General features: G+C 42.2%; 2 protein-coding genes across 17 annotated transcripts in view; one reads left to right on the top strand and one right to left on the bottom strand.

Annotated features, from left to right (window-relative positions):
* Stx3 (syntaxin 3) overlaps positions 1 to 10500 on the top strand; it is a 46452-nt gene extending 35952 nt beyond the window's left edge. For 4 of the 16 annotated variants that reach the window (NM_001360386.1, NM_011502.4, NM_001025307.2 and 1 more), the window contains 4 exons: positions 94 to 228; positions 2708 to 2818; positions 8448 to 8530; positions 9030 to 10500. In NM_001360386.1, coding sequence (NP_001347315.1) covers positions 94 to 228; positions 2708 to 2818; positions 8448 to 8525 — 324 coding nt within the window. In that variant the 3' untranslated portion in view covers positions 8526 to 8530; positions 9030 to 10500. The other 12 variants (XR_003952774.1, XR_001782567.2, XR_003952773.1 and 9 more) reach the window with 7 other exon arrangements.
* A 161-nt stretch (positions 10501 to 10661) lies between these two features.
* Mrpl16 (mitochondrial ribosomal protein L16) lies at positions 10662 to 15203 on the bottom strand. The gene is made up of 4 exons (NM_025606.3): positions 15094 to 15203; positions 14751 to 14816; positions 12595 to 12743; positions 10662 to 11470 (listed from the first exon to the last, which is right to left on the bottom strand). Exons 1-4 carry the CDS (start codon positions 15146 to 15148, stop codon positions 10985 to 10987), a joined length of 756 nt encoding a protein of 251 aa, NP_079882.2. The 5' UTR covers positions 15149 to 15203; the 3' UTR covers positions 10662 to 10984.
* Positions 15204 to 17498: the final 2295 nt, after the last annotated feature.

Raw genomic sequence — 17498 nt, 5'->3', positions numbered from 1 at the left:
CAGGGGAGGGAACTTCTGTGGACTCTGAGGGCTGGGCAGGGCTGGTCTGTTACTAGGGTGGTTGACAGTCTGTCTGTGTGGGATCTGTTGTAGATCATTGACTCCCAGATTTCCAAGCAAGCCCTCAGCGAGATTGAGGGTCGGCACAAGGACATCGTAAGGCTGGAGAGCAGCATCAAGGAGCTCCATGACATGTTTATGGACATCGCCATGCTGGTGGAAAATCAGGTAGCTGGCGTATGGGAAAGCAGGCATTTCCCTGTGAACCGGAAATGGCATTTTGGAGGTCAGGTGGGGCAGGGGATAGAGCATTTTCCCCATGGGGCAACAGAATTCTAGTGTCTGAGGCAGAGGTGTGCATTTTTACTTCTTGAGTGCTGGCGCCTTGAGCCACCTCAGTCTTGTTTTCTTGCCTGTACTTTACTTTCACAGTGATTCTAGTTAGTAGTGAAGTTTCATGTCATGACAGAACCTAGTCTGCTCAGCCTTATCACTGTTTTCTTTCCCTTTTTAAAATTAAAGACATGGGCTCTTTGGCTGTGGAATGTGTAGTTGAGTATAGGCTGCCTGCTTAGCATTCATAAGGCCTTGGGTCCAAGCTATCTTCTGGCCTAGGTCTGCATAAACCAAGAATAGCAGCATATACCTATAATCACAGCACTTAGAAGATGGAGGCAGGGGGATCAGGAGTTTAAGGTTATCTTCTAATACAGAACAAATCTGAAAGGCAGCCTGGGATTCACTAGACCTACCTTTCCTAAAAAAATAAAAAGGAGGTCTTATAGTCAATGCCTTGACAGTCTTTTGATATGAACTATTTTACTGAAAGCTTTTTCTTTTCCTCTAATTCACCATAGAAGTTAAAAGCAAGTTAATTAATTTTTCTAGTTTTGCTTTTATACTTCTCTTTTCCTGAGCATTTTGGCACCTTTTGTTAAGAATCAACAGTAGACATGATTGAAGAATTTCTTATTAAAAGAATATTTTAGTGAAAGACTATAAAAACACTTATGATTCTCGACAATTCATCCCCAAGCTTGCCTGCTTGGGAGTGGAATTCGATATTGCTTGCATATGACATTCATTTCTGTCAGATTGTTGGTCCCCAGTTCTTGGGATAGAGTTAGGTGTCATGTAGGGTCATGGTGCTAAGCAGCTTTCACCAGGAACTTCCAGCTATTCAGCCATTGGTACAGAATTGGAAACTCTTGCTTGGTAGGTAGACCCCAGACCGTAGTTGAAGCCTGAGTACAGGCTAACCAGTTGTTCATGAGTTCTTTGCCCTTTGGCACTCTTCTTCCTTTTCCCTTTCTGGCCTTTGAGACTCCTTTCTCAATCCCTCTATTCCCACTTTTTTTTTTTTCCCACCACACTGCCTTGCTGAGGATCTGGTTTGAGTCAAGTGATGGTAAGTGCTTTGCTGGGTTTTCTGAGAGTCCCAAGGCAAAGGGAATGAGAAAGATCTAGGCGGGTGACAGGGAATGCTCAGCTATAGATTCCCAGGAAGTAACTGGAGTGACCAAACTTCCTTGATAGGAAGTAAAAGCTGGGAAATGATCAGGATCTTATTAAAAGACAAGAGTCTAGAGGGGAAGATACAACCAATAGCATGGGGAGCCCCAACACTGCTACTTAAGGGGCTTGGTAATTTCTCTTGAAGGACTTAAGTACTTCTCCTGTTGCCGACCTGATAATTGCTGTAATACCTTTGTGTACTGGGCACCAGTTCACAGTAGTGAGCAAGCTCGGTTCACAGTAGTGAGCAAACTCAGTTCACGGGAGTGAGCAAACTCAGTTCACGGGAGTGAGCAAACTCAGTTCACGGTAGTGAGCAAACTCGGTTCACGGTAGTGAGCAAACTCGGTTCACGGTAGTGAGCAAACTCAGTTCACGGGAGTGAGCAAACTCGGTTCACGGTAGTGAGCAAACTCAGTTCACGGGAGTGAGCAAACTCGGTTCACAGTAGTGAGCAAACTCGGTTCACGGGAGTGAGCAAACTCGGTTCACAGGAGTGAGTAAACCCAGCTTAGGCTGAGTGAACTTGAATGGCTAAGAATGGGTCAGCATCCTGGTGATATTCTAAAAATATGAGGTTTTCTTATTTTGGTTCATTCCTATATGCTTAAAAAATAAGAACATTAAAGAAAAATGAGGGAGAGGGCGTCCCTTTGTGTATATTTACATGTAGTTACTGAGCACCTAGAAAACCTGCTTCAGATGGCTGGTATAATTACTCATGGAAGTAGTCCAGTAGTTATTGAATGAGTGACCACTGTTGAGGACTGGGGAATTATGGGTCATTACATGGGGAATGGGAAAGTTTGCTCTACGGAAGGCTGTGCTCTAAGGTTTCTGCATGCGCCTTGCCACTGAAGACTGTACAGTCCTTCCCACATTAGCTGGGCTATTTTGTGTGTGTGTGTGTGTGTGTGTGTGTGTGTGTATGTGGGTTAACAGGTGTGACTTGTGTCTTCTTTTTAGGGGGAGATGTTAGATAACATAGAGTTGAATGTCATGCACACAGTGGACCATGTGGAGAAGGCACGGGATGAAACTAAAAGAGCCATGAAGTATCAGGGTCAGGCTCGGAAGGTGAGGTTTTCCTTCTGTCTTCAGACAAGAGAGTCCATTTTGTTTGCTGCTGCGCTTTCTCTCTCCTCTCTTTCTGTCTCTTTCTGTTGCCACCACATCTTGCATCTGGGGAAAGGGAGCCATGATTGACCGCATTGAGAACAACATGGACCAGTCAGTGGGCTTTGTGGAACGGGCTGTGGCAGATACCAAAAAGGCGGTCAAGTATCAGAGTGAAGCCCGGAGGGTGAGCGCCTCAATCTCTGCTTGTTGTACCTTCTCTACCTGTCTTTTGTCACTTGTCTACTCTGTTCTTGAGCCCATGTCCTTCGTCTCTGTCCTAGCCTTAGCCTCTTCCAAACCCCTACCTTAGCCTTTCCTAGACTTCCCTCCCTCCCTCCCTCCCACGGTTCTGTGCATGGATCTGGCTCTCACCTGATTTTGGCCCTAGAACCCACACTCGAGCAGCCCAGTAGGCTGGCCACATGGCCTAGATCTTGTCATTAATCTGATTGTAGCTTGTGAATCCTTAACACATTACGTAGCTCCTTGGAACTCCGGAAAACAGTCTTCCACTTTGCCCAGCATTCTTTCTCTTTTTCTCTAACTTGAACCTAGCACAGTTGCTAATTGTTACATAAATATTATTACACACTCATAGAAGCACTTCCTTTCTCTACTTCTAGATGAAGTACAGGAGTTGGGCCTGGCATTCACATCCCACTAGTGTATTCTACCATGTCTCTGTGCCTGTCTTCCCTTCTGGCCTATGCTCAAGAACTTTGAAGCTTCTGTCTTCATTGACTGTGGATGCCCAGATATGGCAACCTCTGCCTTGTTTTATTCTTTGTTTCTCTTGGTCTCTGAGATTTTCATTCTTTACTTCATTCTCTTCTGCACCTAGCACGCTTGTGCAATTATTGAGGGAGTTCGCAAATTGTTTTCATCTGAATCTATGATGAACTGCATTTTGGACACCTATTCAGTATATGTAGTCTAAGGTATATAACTGGGTTTTTAAGAGGACAGATGAATACATGTTGGTAATCAGAACTGTGTTACAAACATTTTATGGATTGGTGAGGTGCTGCTGGAGACCTCATGATACTGATTGCCCTGAGTTCACATATGCAAGCATGTGAACTGAGAGCTGTAGGTTCTCCACACTTCCATTTGCTGGCACTGCTAGGCAAGACGAAATTTAAGAAATGTAAAATATCCATGAGAACATTTTTTATAGAGAGATGTATGGGTTGAGATGGTTTTCATTGTAAGAGATAAGAAAGGCTACCTTTTAGATGAGTTACTATTGCCTTTTTTTTTTTGTAATAATGATTTTATTTTTATTTCTTATTCCTTTCTCCAGAAATTGATAATTATCATTGTGGTAGTAGTTGTGTTGCTGGGCATTTTAGCGTTGATTATTGGACTGTCCGTTGGGCTGAAATAAGAGTGGCCTAAGGGGCTGCTGCACTGAAATGTAAGTAGACCAAGGGTTCTGGATTGGCTTCTCCTGAGGAATTAGTCTGGGATTTCATAACTCTACTCTTTTCTAATGACTGTCACAATGGGCTTTAAAACTGTTGGTTGCCTTAATTCTTTAATTTCCTTAAAATTCCATTCTTGGGTTCTGGCTGCAGGATACGGGTCAGGTCTTCTGGGTTTTTTGGAGCCTGATTGTTCGTTCGTTCGTTCCTTCCTTCCTTCCTTCCTTCCTTCCTTTCTTTCTTTCTTTCTTTCTTTCTTTCTTTCTTTCTTTCTTTCTTTCTTTCTTTCTTTCTTTCTTTCTTTTTTTGGGCTTTTCAAGACAGAGTTTCTCTGTGTAGCCCTGGCTGTCCTGGAACTCACTCTGTAGACCAGGCTAGCCTTGAACTCAGAAATCTGCCTGCCTCTGCCTCCCAAGTGCTGGGATTAAAGGCATGCGCCACCACGCCCAGCTCTGATTGCTTATTTCTACTGTCTTGTCACTTAGAACATTTAGCACCTCATTCCGACTGTCTGTACCCAGGAAGCATGGGTAGATAGATGGTGGATGTAATCTGGGAGCCGTCTGCTAGATTCTTAGTGGCCTTCATGGATGCTGGGTTTAGTGTTCCTTGTCCTTTTTCAATAAAACTGAAGCTTCATGCTGCAGCCTCAGGCTTTAAGAGTTATGTTTGTAGCTGAATGTCAGCTCTTGAATGAGGTACTTGGTAACATTTTAAAGTGTTGAGTCATAGCAGAGAGACTGATAAACACCTTATATATGTAACAGAATCCTCACAGCATTCTTATGGGACAGGTAGTATTATTTTAGAAAAAAACTTAAATCTTAGAGAAGGGTCAAATTCACACAGCTAACAGTGGACTTAGGAGAGTGCTTTACTACATCTTCATTTCTTTTTGTAAAGTGTTTATTATTGTCTACAAAGTCCAGTGAACTCTAGGCTGTCAACTAAAATTTATTAAGATATAGCTGGCCAGTAAATTAGGCTTAATAAGGGTGAGCATCATAAAAATGATCTAGTCATCCTTGGGACTTAAGAACCTTCTTGTTTTTTGTTTTTTTTTGTTTTCTGGATAAAATCGAGTGTTATTTTTAAAAGCGTTTAAGATATAGACAAGTGAAAGTTACCTTGTAATATTATTTTTCTTAACATGTGGCGGGTTCACACACTTAGTTTTGCATAGTTCAGACTACATTAATTATATAGTGCTTTTATCTAGTTAGAAAATCATAAGATCATTGTTTATCACTAAAATCCTGTTGAACGCTAATTCTGAACGTGAGGGCATTAGCATTTCCTCAGGGTTGGAGTTTCTATTATTTTGCTTTTATTGAGTGCAGTGAAAATGTTCTTTTCTCTTATAAATTCAGAAACTAGATTATTGAAGTAACAGGCATGAACCTCTTTTTTATATTATTTTGCTATCATTGAGTATGGTGAGATTTTTCTTTTCTTTTATTATAAATTCAGAAAGTAGATTACTGAAGTAACAGGCCTGAGCCTCTCTGAAAGTCGATGCAGACTTCCATGTTGACACTGGGGCTGATCTTTCATTTCACTTCAGCTGTACCCCAGTGTGTCACTGCATTGTCCCCTGTCCATGTGGCTGGAGATCTGGAAGTCAGATTATTAAATCTTAAGTGGAAGATAACAGTGATAAGGCAATCAAGCTCTCTGGGTCTTTTGATTCCCTTCTTTTTCTCTTGCTGTTATTCTAGTCTTTGATGACTTACTTCTGTCTCTTAAAGTTTCAGTTTTGTGCTCAGTCCTGACTATCTCAATGAAAAGTATGGTATAATAATAATAATGATGATAAAGATGTATTAGTTGTTATCTTTCCATATCCTCAGATGAAAGATGCTTTGCAAATTCATGGTGCTTCTCAGCCCTTGTTCCGAATGTCAAGAATTCAGGATGTAAAAGACTCATTTTTGAAGAGGCTAACAATATCATTTTTAGTTGACTAACCAGATCATGTAACATTAAGTTGTGACTTATGGCACATTGTTCAATATTCCCTAGTAAAAGCAAGGTTGATCGGCACCTAGGAGTAAAATTAGTTATGAAATAGCAGTGAAAATAACTTTATGGTTGGGGGTCACCATAACATGAGGAACTGTATTAAAGGGTCAAAGCATCAAGAAGGCTGAGAAACACTTACCTAGAGGTTTTATTAGTTCTACCACAATAGCAGCATTCTTTTATTTCACATGTCCAGCCCTGGGTTTGTCTCTGGGCTATTTCAATTAGTGTTGACTGCTGCATGCTCTTTTTCATAGGCATTTCTGATCTTTGATCTCCACATTTGGGGTTTGTGGCTAATTCCCCTTGTTCCTTAACATTGTTCTGAATACTGATCAGCTTCCCCTCTCCCCACCTTTCTTAGAACCAGCTTTCACTCCAGCTTGGCCTGACCACTCTTGTCTCCAGACGGGAACAGAGTTTGAAAGGCCTCCCTGAGAATGAGGGGGTACCTGTTACTTTATTTCCTTATAACCATCCTTGGACCTGGCTCAGCAAACAATCTACCCCCAGAAGAATCTAACCTACCTGATGCAGTCCTGAGTTCTCATCAAAACCACCTCCCATCCTAGCAGCTGAAGTACCCTCTTCTGGACTCTGTGAAGCAACCCTGTGTGTTGGTGTGTAGGTTATGCTTTGTGCCTTGGACAATCCCCGTGAGACAAGCCAAGGCACTGTATTTCTACCTCATGGAGTATTCTCCTGGAATATACTTTGTAGGGGAATAACTAACAAAGTAGAGGAATTCTAAGTTTAGTAGTAAATGTGGCTTGGAACAGAGTCCCTAGCTGGCAGGATGCCAATCCTTAGTTTGTTGTTTGCTGTCCTGAAAACATGAAAGACTAATAGATGCCATTTTGGTCTTACAAGTTGGCTTATTTGAAATTTACCTTTTAATTAAGCTCTAACTTCATTGTGGGTCACATTGGTTTTTCTCTATATTCACTCTTGTTTATTTAGAGAGACCAGGGTGACAGGTCTTCTGAAGCTACCATTGGCAAAGAGTAAGGTTATAGAATTTGCTGGCTAGTCACTGTTAGATAATTGCTCTTTGTGAAGACATTACTTTGAGGCCAACCAGAACCAGGGATTTAAAACTGGTCCAGGGACAAGGTGCTACAGTCTCAGGCTCTGGAAATGTCAGTCATTTGTGTGTTCCAGGTGTACTTTTGTAATTATGTATGTGAGAGATATGTACATAATTGTCTGCCTCTCAGGAAGTAGGAAAACTAGAAGATACTATGACCTCAAAAAAAAAAAAAAAAAAAAAGACAAAGGTAAGCAGCAGCTAAAATCAGCTAGGGAATATATGCTTACCTCAAGTGAATCACTGTAGAAATGTGATTTTTTCCCCCCTTGCCATCAAGCTTGTTTTCTGGATGGCTGCTGATATGGGAATCAAATGAGACCTTTGGAGTAAGGACTAAATTGGTTCCCATCGAAGTTTTCTGCATAGCAGATAGTGTGTAATATTTACCTCCATCTGTTGCTTACAAGAGGGTTGTCCAGAGAACCTCTCACACCCGTCTGATGTTATTTACACTATCCATGTGATGTTTCTGTCTGGCGGAAGAATTGGGAGGCTCTAGAGCAGTTCTTCCTGCTTTCTTTTGTCTCCTGTAATTCTTATCATGGAGGCAATAGCCTGGAAATCGTTAGTGATAAGCCTCAGACCTTTGGTGGTCCCTGCCAGTATCCCGGATTTTGGGTATATAACCCCCCAATTTAATGTTTCTATGGGATAGATGAGTAGTAATCTAGTCTAGGCACTGCCTATGAGCTTTCTTTGTAAAGGTACCTCCTCAGTCACCCAGCATTCAAGATGGAGCCTCAGGGATGCCTTCCTCCCTTTGGCTGTGATGTCTGGCAGGACTGACTCCGGCTAGGAGGGGAAACAACCCTTAGTGCAGGCCTTTTCTCTCCTCCTTCAGGCCAGCTGAAAGTTTGAAATGCCACATATGAAGGGCTTTTGTTGTTTGTAATTTTTTAAATGTAAACTTGATTATTTTATTGCTAATTTAAAAATAAATGACTTTATACTGATTGTAAAACAGCTCTGGGGCCATCTCTCTGCAATGTTTTGGTGATTTGGCGCCACCATGTGGTAACTTTTGGTGCCGCAGAAGCTCTAGAAATATCTGTTAGAATGCTATTCAGAAGGCAGAGAGGACACTCACATCATGGTCTGATTCTAAGTGTCTAACCTGGAAACATTCTCTACACAAGCCAGATCCATCCGTTTTCCTTCTGCATTCCCTGTCCCTTCTGTCCCTCCACGTCTGGCCCCATCTGTCTCCTTTTTGTCAAAGTGTGTATCTGCACAGTGATGTCGATTCTCATGTATTTCTCTCTCCTTGTGATGAGCAGAAGAAGATCATGATCATGATCTGCTGTATTATCCTTGCCATCATCTTGGCTTCTACCATTGGGGGCATATTTGCCTGAAAAAGGTAAGCTTTCTGGGGAGGGCCAGCTCTGCTGTCACTTACTTGACACACTTGTATTCTGGGTGCTCTGGGTGTCAGCAGGATGCACAATAAGGAGGGGGTGAGGGCTGGGTATAGGAATAGCTGAATTTTGGAGAAAACCAAGGAAAAGGGATGTTTTGGAGAGAAGTAGGTGGAGAACTATTGGGAGTAGGTGGTTAGTGAGGCAAGGTCGCAGTCTGCCTCGTGACGGAGCCTGGCAGTATCATGTTTCTCAACAGTGAGGGATGGCCATCCCTGTTGTAAAATCTTGAGCCCTTGTACCTGGAAATGGTAATAGAATTAATTTTTGCATCGGACTTGCCTTAAAATCCCCTGCTCCCAAGGTTAGTACAAGCTAGTACAGTTTTGAGAGTAGTTTCACACCCCTGCAGAGAAGAGGTGGTATCCTGGCCATGAACACCGTGCTGTGTAAAATATGATTTTTCTTTCCATTTTCTCTTACTTCGTTCTGCTTTTACAGATGGGATCTCAACGGGCATCTGCAATCTTCCACCTCTGTGGTGCCATCATGTCTCCCCTCAGTCTTCCTCAGCTATGTCTCTTTTCACTAGGAAACTCACAACACAGGGCACCAATCAACTGTTTATTAAATGAACAAATTAATGAAAATGTAGAATTGAAAGAGATAGGGATGAAGGAACAGGGAGCACGGCAATATACAGTTGGTTTAGATGGCCCTTAAAGGTCTGGCCTGCATGGTAGAGAGACATAACGAACGGGTCCCTGTTTAGAGCACAACACACACACAGCCTGAAGGCCAGGATGGTGGTGAAGAGGCAGGCATTACAACATGCCCAACTCAACAGGGTCATACTGAACTCAGTGAGGCTGTCTCTCAGATCATGGTACTCCCTACTTTTACTCTAATGGCTCTTCTAGGTCGCATTCTTAACCAACCACATGTCTGCTTCCTCTTTCAGGGTCCAAGAATAGTTTTTAATTCATAGATTGTTTAAGGATAGGCACTATGCCTATCTCGAATACTACCATGTCCCTTCTCTTAGCACACAGTGCCTGCCACTTTCAGATGTCTGCTTACTTATAGTCAAGCTTTGATTTCATTCATGGATGAGTCTTTGAGCTTGGCTTTTAACTCTTTAAGGTACCATTGGGAACATGATTTTTTATTAATCAGAGGCACATAGAAAAATATGGCAACACCCCTATTACCATACCATACCTGTCACAGTGTTCTGTTTTGAGGGATGGTGCTTATGTAGAAGCTGGCTTTGTATTGATGGTATAAATTTCTATTAGTACTCTCATTTGTCAGAGATGATAGTTGGTCTCAGGATGGAGGTTCATTCAATAAATTCATTCCTCCAACAAAAGAAAGAAGTTTATACTATGACCCAGCTCCCAAACAAGCACACCATGTTATCTGGAACAATGGAAGGAAGCCAAGGGGATAAAGTGGGACGAGGCTGCTGCTTCAGCCTCACCATGTCTGTGGTAGAATAGGCTGCAGGTCAGTGAAATGTGCAAGAAACTGGTCCAAACACATTTCTAACTCAAGTGTCACTGTGTTCCACTTTAAAAATAATTTACTTTGAGACTATTACATTTTACATTCATTAAAAATAAATGAAAATCTGCGTCTAACTTTTGAAAGTAAGTGTTAACTTACTTGAATGCTGGTTCCCCCAGAAAAACTGATTACTCTTGTTACGGACAAATGAAGCTGGCACCATGAAGTTTTGGATCACATGGGACCCTCAATTATCCAGCAGTGTGTGTGTGCTCTACATACACTAGCTCCTAAAGGGACAGAGAGCCAAGATGCCCCTCCTTAGCTAGCTTCAGATCTAGGAAGGGTTTCAACTTTTGTTAAAGTTCTTTTGCTAAATTCCTTGTCATATTCCATGTTTTCCCTTCTGAGACTGACAGAAGATGGGCAGCTGGGCATTAATAAATATCTGTTGAACCCACTAGTTGTTGGGTACTAGTTGTACTGTTGTTTTTATCCTTGAATTACTCCAAAAAATACATTTGTAATAAGCAAAATGTCCTAGACTAGGTAGTGTACATATTACATTTCCAGAGCTGAGAACATGCAAAGACACATTTCAGGTCCGGAGATAAGCCAGGTTTTTTTTTTTTTTTTGAGACAGGATCTTGCTTGTAGATGTGACTGGCCTTGAACACAAATGAGATCCACCCATCTTTGCCTCCTGAGTGCTGGGACAGCTGGCTATCAAACTGTCCTTAATCCTGTAAGCAACTGAAACTGACCAAAGAGAAGTTGTACCCTGAGGTTACATTCAAACTTTAATTAGAATCAACCAGGTGACACAGTTTTTCAGAAGTCACTCACTCATGTGCTTAGTTAGGATCCAAGAACCAGCAAAGACCCTCAGGACAGTAAAGGCGCAGATTGTCGCTCAGGAGGCTGCGCACATGTTCCTCGCGCTTTCACTACACACGCTTGGGCATGTAGAATTTGCCCCAGTATCGCCCTTTCTGCGTCAAGTCATATGGGCTCAGGAATTTCCGTATGCCAAACATGTTGGCAGTGGCTATGTGCTCAAAGGTCCAGGGGTTTTGGTTGTTAAGTTCTCTCTCTCTTTGATTTTGGTGCATCCTCTCTAGAGTCTTACGGCTCACAGCCTTTGCCGGAAAGGGTAACTTGTGAGCAACTTGGTTCAGGATACCTTTTACCTCTTCAAATTCACACCGTCCACCCATCTCTACTACTAGGCAGCCAGTCTTCACAGGTGTCACATAGTGATCGATGGCACCTTTACCTCCCCCCATGCGCTGCCCAACACCTTTGCGAGTGATGGGCTTGAAAGGGGCTGGCACTCGCCAGATGGCAAACATGTTCTTGGGATCCATAAAGCGGTTGATTGTCAAGCGCATCATTTCAAAATGGCCCCAATGGAGATAACCACCGCCAAGTGCCTAAAAATGAACAGATAAATTAGAACACAGGGGGATTTAGAAAGTATGGCGTCTATTATCATGCCGCCTCTTTTATAGTAACTGGCTTTAATGATACACATGAAAAGTAGACATCTAAGTTGTAATTAGTAATATGGAGGAAACACCTAAGCTACAGTAATAAAAGACAGCAAGGATGGAATCACTCCCATGGAGAGCCCAGGGAGGACTTTTTACAGATGACACTGAAAGCTGAGGAGAGAATCCTAAGAACCAGTCAGAAGAGGACAGTCCCAGGTGGAGAAACATTGATGTAAATGCCCTGACACAACAAAGGGCTTGGTAGTTTAAGTAGAACCAGTGTAGCTGGGGTAGGGTAGGAATGCAGAGTGGGCATAAGGTTCTGAGAGGTCAGCAGCAGCGCTCAAGGGTACAGTGCAGGCCAGGGAAGAAGACTTCACCATCACTCTGGCTGCCAGAAATGCTAGCACATAGCCACCCACGGCACTAACATTATTCTTTACAGAAACCACTGTATAGAAACAGCATGAAGCAGGTGTTCTAATTCTCACCCACAAATACTTCATTTTTACCAGAGACTTGAAAAGATCTTGTTATAACTGGGGAACTGAAGTAGCGCCTTTGCTCTTTGCTTTTACAGCAACCTTCCTTACCGCCTCTATAGTTCCAACCCATCTGAAATAGTAAGTGGCCATCCTGCTGTAAACAACTTCTAATTTCAACTAAATATTTTCTGAAATAGCAAGATAAAAATCTAACCTTGCTAGATTTTTGTTAACACAATTTCACATGGATCTGAACCATCTACCTGTTCAGTGAATACCTGTTGTATAGGCTACCTGCTTGTTGGCCACTAGGTTATTGGATCCTTTACATTATCACAGGGCTTATAGACAGAATTCAGTGCAAACTCTCAAGCATCTAGTATGGGACTCCTGTGTTTTCAATCCTACACTGTAGAAAAATATATAACTCACGTTTCCTTGGGAACCCAGTAGCCTAGTTCTATATCTATTTAAAGAGCAATTGGAATGTGGATGTAGGTGTGGCAGTTCTAATGTGGAGGAAGAGACTAGAATCAACTCAAAGAGAAGAAAACTTTGTTAATCTCTTTTATCACTCACCAAAATTGCAAAATTGCCTTCTGTAAAGTCAGTGGCTTCAGTTGAAGGCCCTCGTATGTCCTTCAAATTTTTAGGTTCTCTTCTTACTTTTGGCACAAGTGGGACTCTTTCAACAAATTTAAGCTTGGACCTTTCAGGGATGGAGACATCTAGCAGGAGCAAAGACAATCAAGAATAAGTGAAGGTGCACGACGCAGAGGGCCTAATGAGTAATAATTCCAGCGGTTACCATTTGCCTCTGGATGTTTCTAGCGACACTGGACTCTTTCAGCTATAACAATGCTTACACAAATGTTTCTCAGCCAAATTCACTTATTACCCCCCTGTATGTTCAGCCCCTATTTGTAGGGACTGTTCTCAATTATTACTTCATTCACTGTTAAAGCAGCTTTGGTATTTTGAGATTGTTTTTTTTTTTTAAAAAAAAAATCCCAACTGTAGTCTCCCCTCTTCCCCCATCTCAATCTACTCATTCCTGTTTCTATTCAGAAAAGGGCAGGCCTCCCATGAATATCAACCAAACGTGGCATATCAAGTTGCAGTAAGACTAGGCACCTTCTGTCGTATTAAGACTGGATGGGGCAACCCAAGATGAAGAAAAGGGTCCCAAAAACTGTCAAAAGAGTCAGAGACAGCCCCGTTAGGAGTCCCACATGAAGACTTCGCTATACACCCACAACATGTACGCAGAGGGTTGAGACAGTCTTATGGATGTCATGTGATCACTGTGTAACCTCGAACCTGCAGGAAGTGCTGGACTGAGTGGTGGCAACCTTTATATTTCTTTAGGGCTTCAACACTAAACAGACAAATGGGGGAAATACAAAGTGAAGTATTAGAAATTGAAAACAAGGGGCCCACAAGATGTCCCAACCGGTAAAAAGCACTGCTTGCCCATCTGGGTTGGAGCCTTAGGGCCCACGTGGTAGAAGGAGAGAACTGACTCCCAAAAGTAGTCACAGACCTCCAGATATATGCCTTGACACATACGCACCCACACAAGTGCATGCATACAAAATAAATAAAAGGCAATTAAAAATAAAAAGAATTGAAAACAGGAGCATACATAATTTTCAGCTAGGCCAAGAAACATAATTGGGCAAGTGGTATTCTAATCTCTACTTTAAAGAAGAGGAACTTCAGTTAAAACATCAAAGCCAGAAGCATGCTCTTAAAAACCAAAACCAAAAACAAAACAAAACTCACTGCTCCTCTAGATTGCAAAAATACCATTAAAACAAAACAAACAAACGAAAAAAAAAAAAACCTTCTGTTGTATTTTTCTTGGTAAACTTACAAAGTAGGATTTTTCTTGTCACTATCCTCTATATGACATCCTGGGGAAAACAACTGTGACTCAAAAAAAAAATTAAATATGAGAAAGAATGGCTCCATGATAGAATAAACAAAACAGGAAGCCTCAAAGGGCCATCAGATCATTAATGGAATAATAAAGTTGCTGTTCCAAGTTACAAAAACTACTCTCCCTTCACTGACTTCTATGGGCAGCTACTGTGAGACCTGGTAATACGTTCTTACATCTGCAAGTTAGTATGCACTTCTAAGCACACACAGCACCTTATTTATCAAAAATGTTAGGAGTGTTTTGTCTGCATGTATTAATGTGCAGAAGAGGATGTAGGAACCCCTGAAGCTGGAGTCCCAGATGGTTATGAACAATCTTGTGGGTTCTGAGAATTGAACCTGGGTTCTCTGCAAGAGCAACAAGTGTTATTAACTGCTGAGCCATTGCTCCAGCCCACACAGTAGTTTAACAGTTATGTGCCGAAGACCCTCAGATGTCTAGGCCATTTGCAGTTTTGGAGATTTTAGTACATTAAAAAGTTAGATGTACAGGACTGCAGAGCACCTGGCTACTATTGCTAAGTGTCTGCATATCTGTACTATTATTTAGAAGATAAAAAAATCTGATATATGCCCAGTTAGTGCTGACTGGGTAGATCATGGGCCACACATCAGTGGTAGGATGCCTGGGAACTAGCCCAATAGTTATCTGCTTTGCAACATCGAGGGACTTCGCTGCAGTTTGCCTTCCTTACATATATCTGTTGAATCACTCAACGGAGGGAGGAAGCACAAACACACCTTCGATGCCTTTTCTCAGAGAAAAATAAGTGGAAATGACAGGTACTCACTTTCAAAAGTTGGAACTGGGAGGAGCGTCTTCAGACCAGCACTGGTGGGAAGGGCTGCCCAAGAATCTACAATGACAAATCAAACCATTACTGTTACACTCTGATCACTCCTGACAGAGGTGTCTAGAAGCACGGGGGTACGAGTTCCACTAAATGGGCTTCCAAGGAAGCAACTAGGCTCACGGAGCACCGTCTCCCGCACATGACCAGGACCCAGGCCTCCGCATAGTGGAGGTGGAAGAAGTAAGGAAAGCGCAGGACCTATCGCAGTAAGCATAGACTTTGGAATGTGGGGAGGAAGATCGGGGAAATGCCTTTTTAAAAGATGAAACAGGTTTCTGACCTGAAAAGTGCATCCGCAGGAGCGGCGCGGGGACGCGCGTCAACAGCCTCCACATGGCCACGCGTGTGCTGCCGGGTCAGGTTTCTCTCAACTACAACAGTGGCTTTTCCCAGTTCAGAGCTTTGCCGGCCCGCGGACACAAGACAGGAAGTGACGTCATCCTGTCCCACCTTTTATAGAGTCCTGACGGAAGTAGAGGAAACTTCCAGCACCTGGTTCTGGAGCAGGTTATCTGCGGGTTAAAGGTCCCACAGGCCAAGCCACGCCCGAGGTGTTTCAAGTTTCCGCGAGGGTCTTCTCAGTTTTTTTCTGTTTAGTGACAGCTCTGGGTTTTCTCCTTGGTGTAGAAAGCTGCGAAAGCCCGAGGTTTTGTAAGAAGTTGTTCCCTTAACTTTCCGTACATTTATGTCTCTTCTCTAGGGACATAGAAAGATGCTATTGATTTGTCATTGGCTTATTTACTGTGCGCTTGCTGAGTTTGGTCTTGACAAATCTATCAAAAGAGCTGTAGCTGGAGTTTTCAAGGTAAAAGCACTGGCTTGGGCATTCCCAACCGGCTGGGTTCGATCACCTGTCCTTTTACTTTTATAATTAAAAAAAAAAAAGATTTATTTATTTATTATATATAAGTACACTGTAGCTGTCCTCAGACACACCAGAAGAGGGCATCAGATCTCATTACAGATGGTTGTGAGCTACCATGTGGTTTCTGGGATTTGAACTCAAAACCTCTGGAAGAGCAGTCAGTGCTCTTAACCGCTGAGCCATCTCTGCAGTCCCACCTGTCCTTAATATGCTAATTAAAAGAAAGTAACCTCGAAAAGCCATTAATTTAAGGTAGCTTCATTTGAAATAATAAATGATGGACTCCAATGACCATTCAAGATCATTTTCATGGCCCTGATATGAGCTTTAAGCTATTTATTTATTTATTTATTTATTTGAGACAAAATCTCTATGTAGTTCTGGCTGTTCTAGAACTCACTATGTAGATAGGCTGGCCTCGAACTCACAGAGATCTGTCTGCCTCAGCCTACACAGTGTGGGATTAAAGGCATGTACCACCACACCTGGCACCTTTAAGTTTAACTAGTGGACAAACTGGGGCATCGAGTGGGGAGTCCGCTAAAAAGTATGCATAATTAAGCAGTCCTGGTCTAGGCTGATCATTGCTTCAGTTTTGGTTTGGTATGGTGGTCATCTCAAGCTGGCATAGATTAACAGGATTAATTTGTTTCTATAAATGATCAGTTTGGTTTCAAGATTTAGCCTTGTCTTCACAGAAGAGGGGTAATGTTCTGTCTTCAAAGTTTTTCCTTTAAGAAATCCAAGAGAAGGAGCTGGAGGGATGGCTGGGTCGTTAAGGGGATTGGCTGCTCTAGTGAATGGACCACACCATAATTTAATAAGGAAGGGAAATGAAATAATGTATAATTATCCTTTTGGAAATGTTGGACATATAATTTTTCCTGAGGCTGGAGCTTTGTAGTGATTAGAACAAGAGGATTTGTATCTAAGCTTTTAGGAGACAGATGAAATTAGCAAATGAGACTGATGTCTGTTGTGTTTAAATCATGTTAAATCTGTGTGCTCTTAAGAATTAATTTCACAAGCAGTAAGTACAGCCTTCAATGCTTGTGGATAAGATATACTGGGGAAATTGCTTACAAATCTATTCACCTGTGCAATACATCTGCTTCCCAAGTATTAAGAGACTCTACAAATCCACCCCAGGACACAATTTAACTTGTTTATTGATATTCCTCCTTCTGCGCTGGCAAAAGGCCACATTTTGAAAGACCTGAGAGTGGTCAGAACTCCAAGTCCCCTCTTTTTAAAAGAGATGTAATCCATTCCACGACAGGTGCCACCCATGCCAGGAAGGTCAACAAAGGTGTGATAAGAGGCAAGCATCTTGGTTGGGAGGAGTGTAAAAATGAAGAAATGAAGAACCTCCTCCTTCCTGTCTTATCTTCACTATTATCTCTCTACTTAAAATAGCACTGAGCCGAGGGACAGTTTCCACTAAGGTTAATTCAGTGTTGTATTATGTAGTATTGGGCATTTAGATTTTGAAATTATGTTCTTTGTAACTATAAGGGACAATTTAAAAAGATATTTGCATATAAACAAGACATTTACATCTATGTGCAGGTGCCCACACTGGCCAGAAGAGGGAGCTGTAGTTGCTGCGCAGATGCTTGTAAACTGCCCGTACAGGTCCTCTGAAAGAACAGCTCTTAACAGTTGATTCATCTCTCTAGTCACTAGCAGTTGCCATTCTTAAGTGGGAGAGTAATGAAGAAACACAATAGCAGCAAGAAATAGCAAAATATCAGCCCAACCCTTTCTAGATAAAGGTAGTGAACAAAAGCTGGGTGAAATAGTTGATTAAAGTTGATGTG

This window comes from Mus musculus, chromosome 19, assembly GCF_000001635.26.
Source record: "Mus musculus strain C57BL/6J chromosome 19, GRCm38.p6 C57BL/6J".
NCBI classification, from domain to species: domain Eukaryota; kingdom Metazoa; phylum Chordata; class Mammalia; order Rodentia; family Muridae; genus Mus; species Mus musculus.
This window is presented reverse-complemented; position numbering and strand designations above follow the sequence as displayed.

Bases quoted from the DNA above. Each gene is read 5' to 3' on its own strand.
- Mrpl16 (NM_025606.3), bottom strand. From the start codon at position 15,148: ATGTGGAGGCTGTTGACGCGCGTCCCCGCGCCGCTCCTGCGGATGCAC. The intron at 12,744-14,750 runs GTGAGTACCTGT...TGCTCCTGCTAG, and splicing joins CCCAGTTCCAACTTTTGAAA to ATGTCTCCATCCCTGAAAGG. The intron at 11,471-12,594 runs GTGAGTGATAAA...GTTCATTTTTAG, and splicing joins AAGGCAATTTTGCAATTTTG to GCACTTGGCGGTGGTTATCT.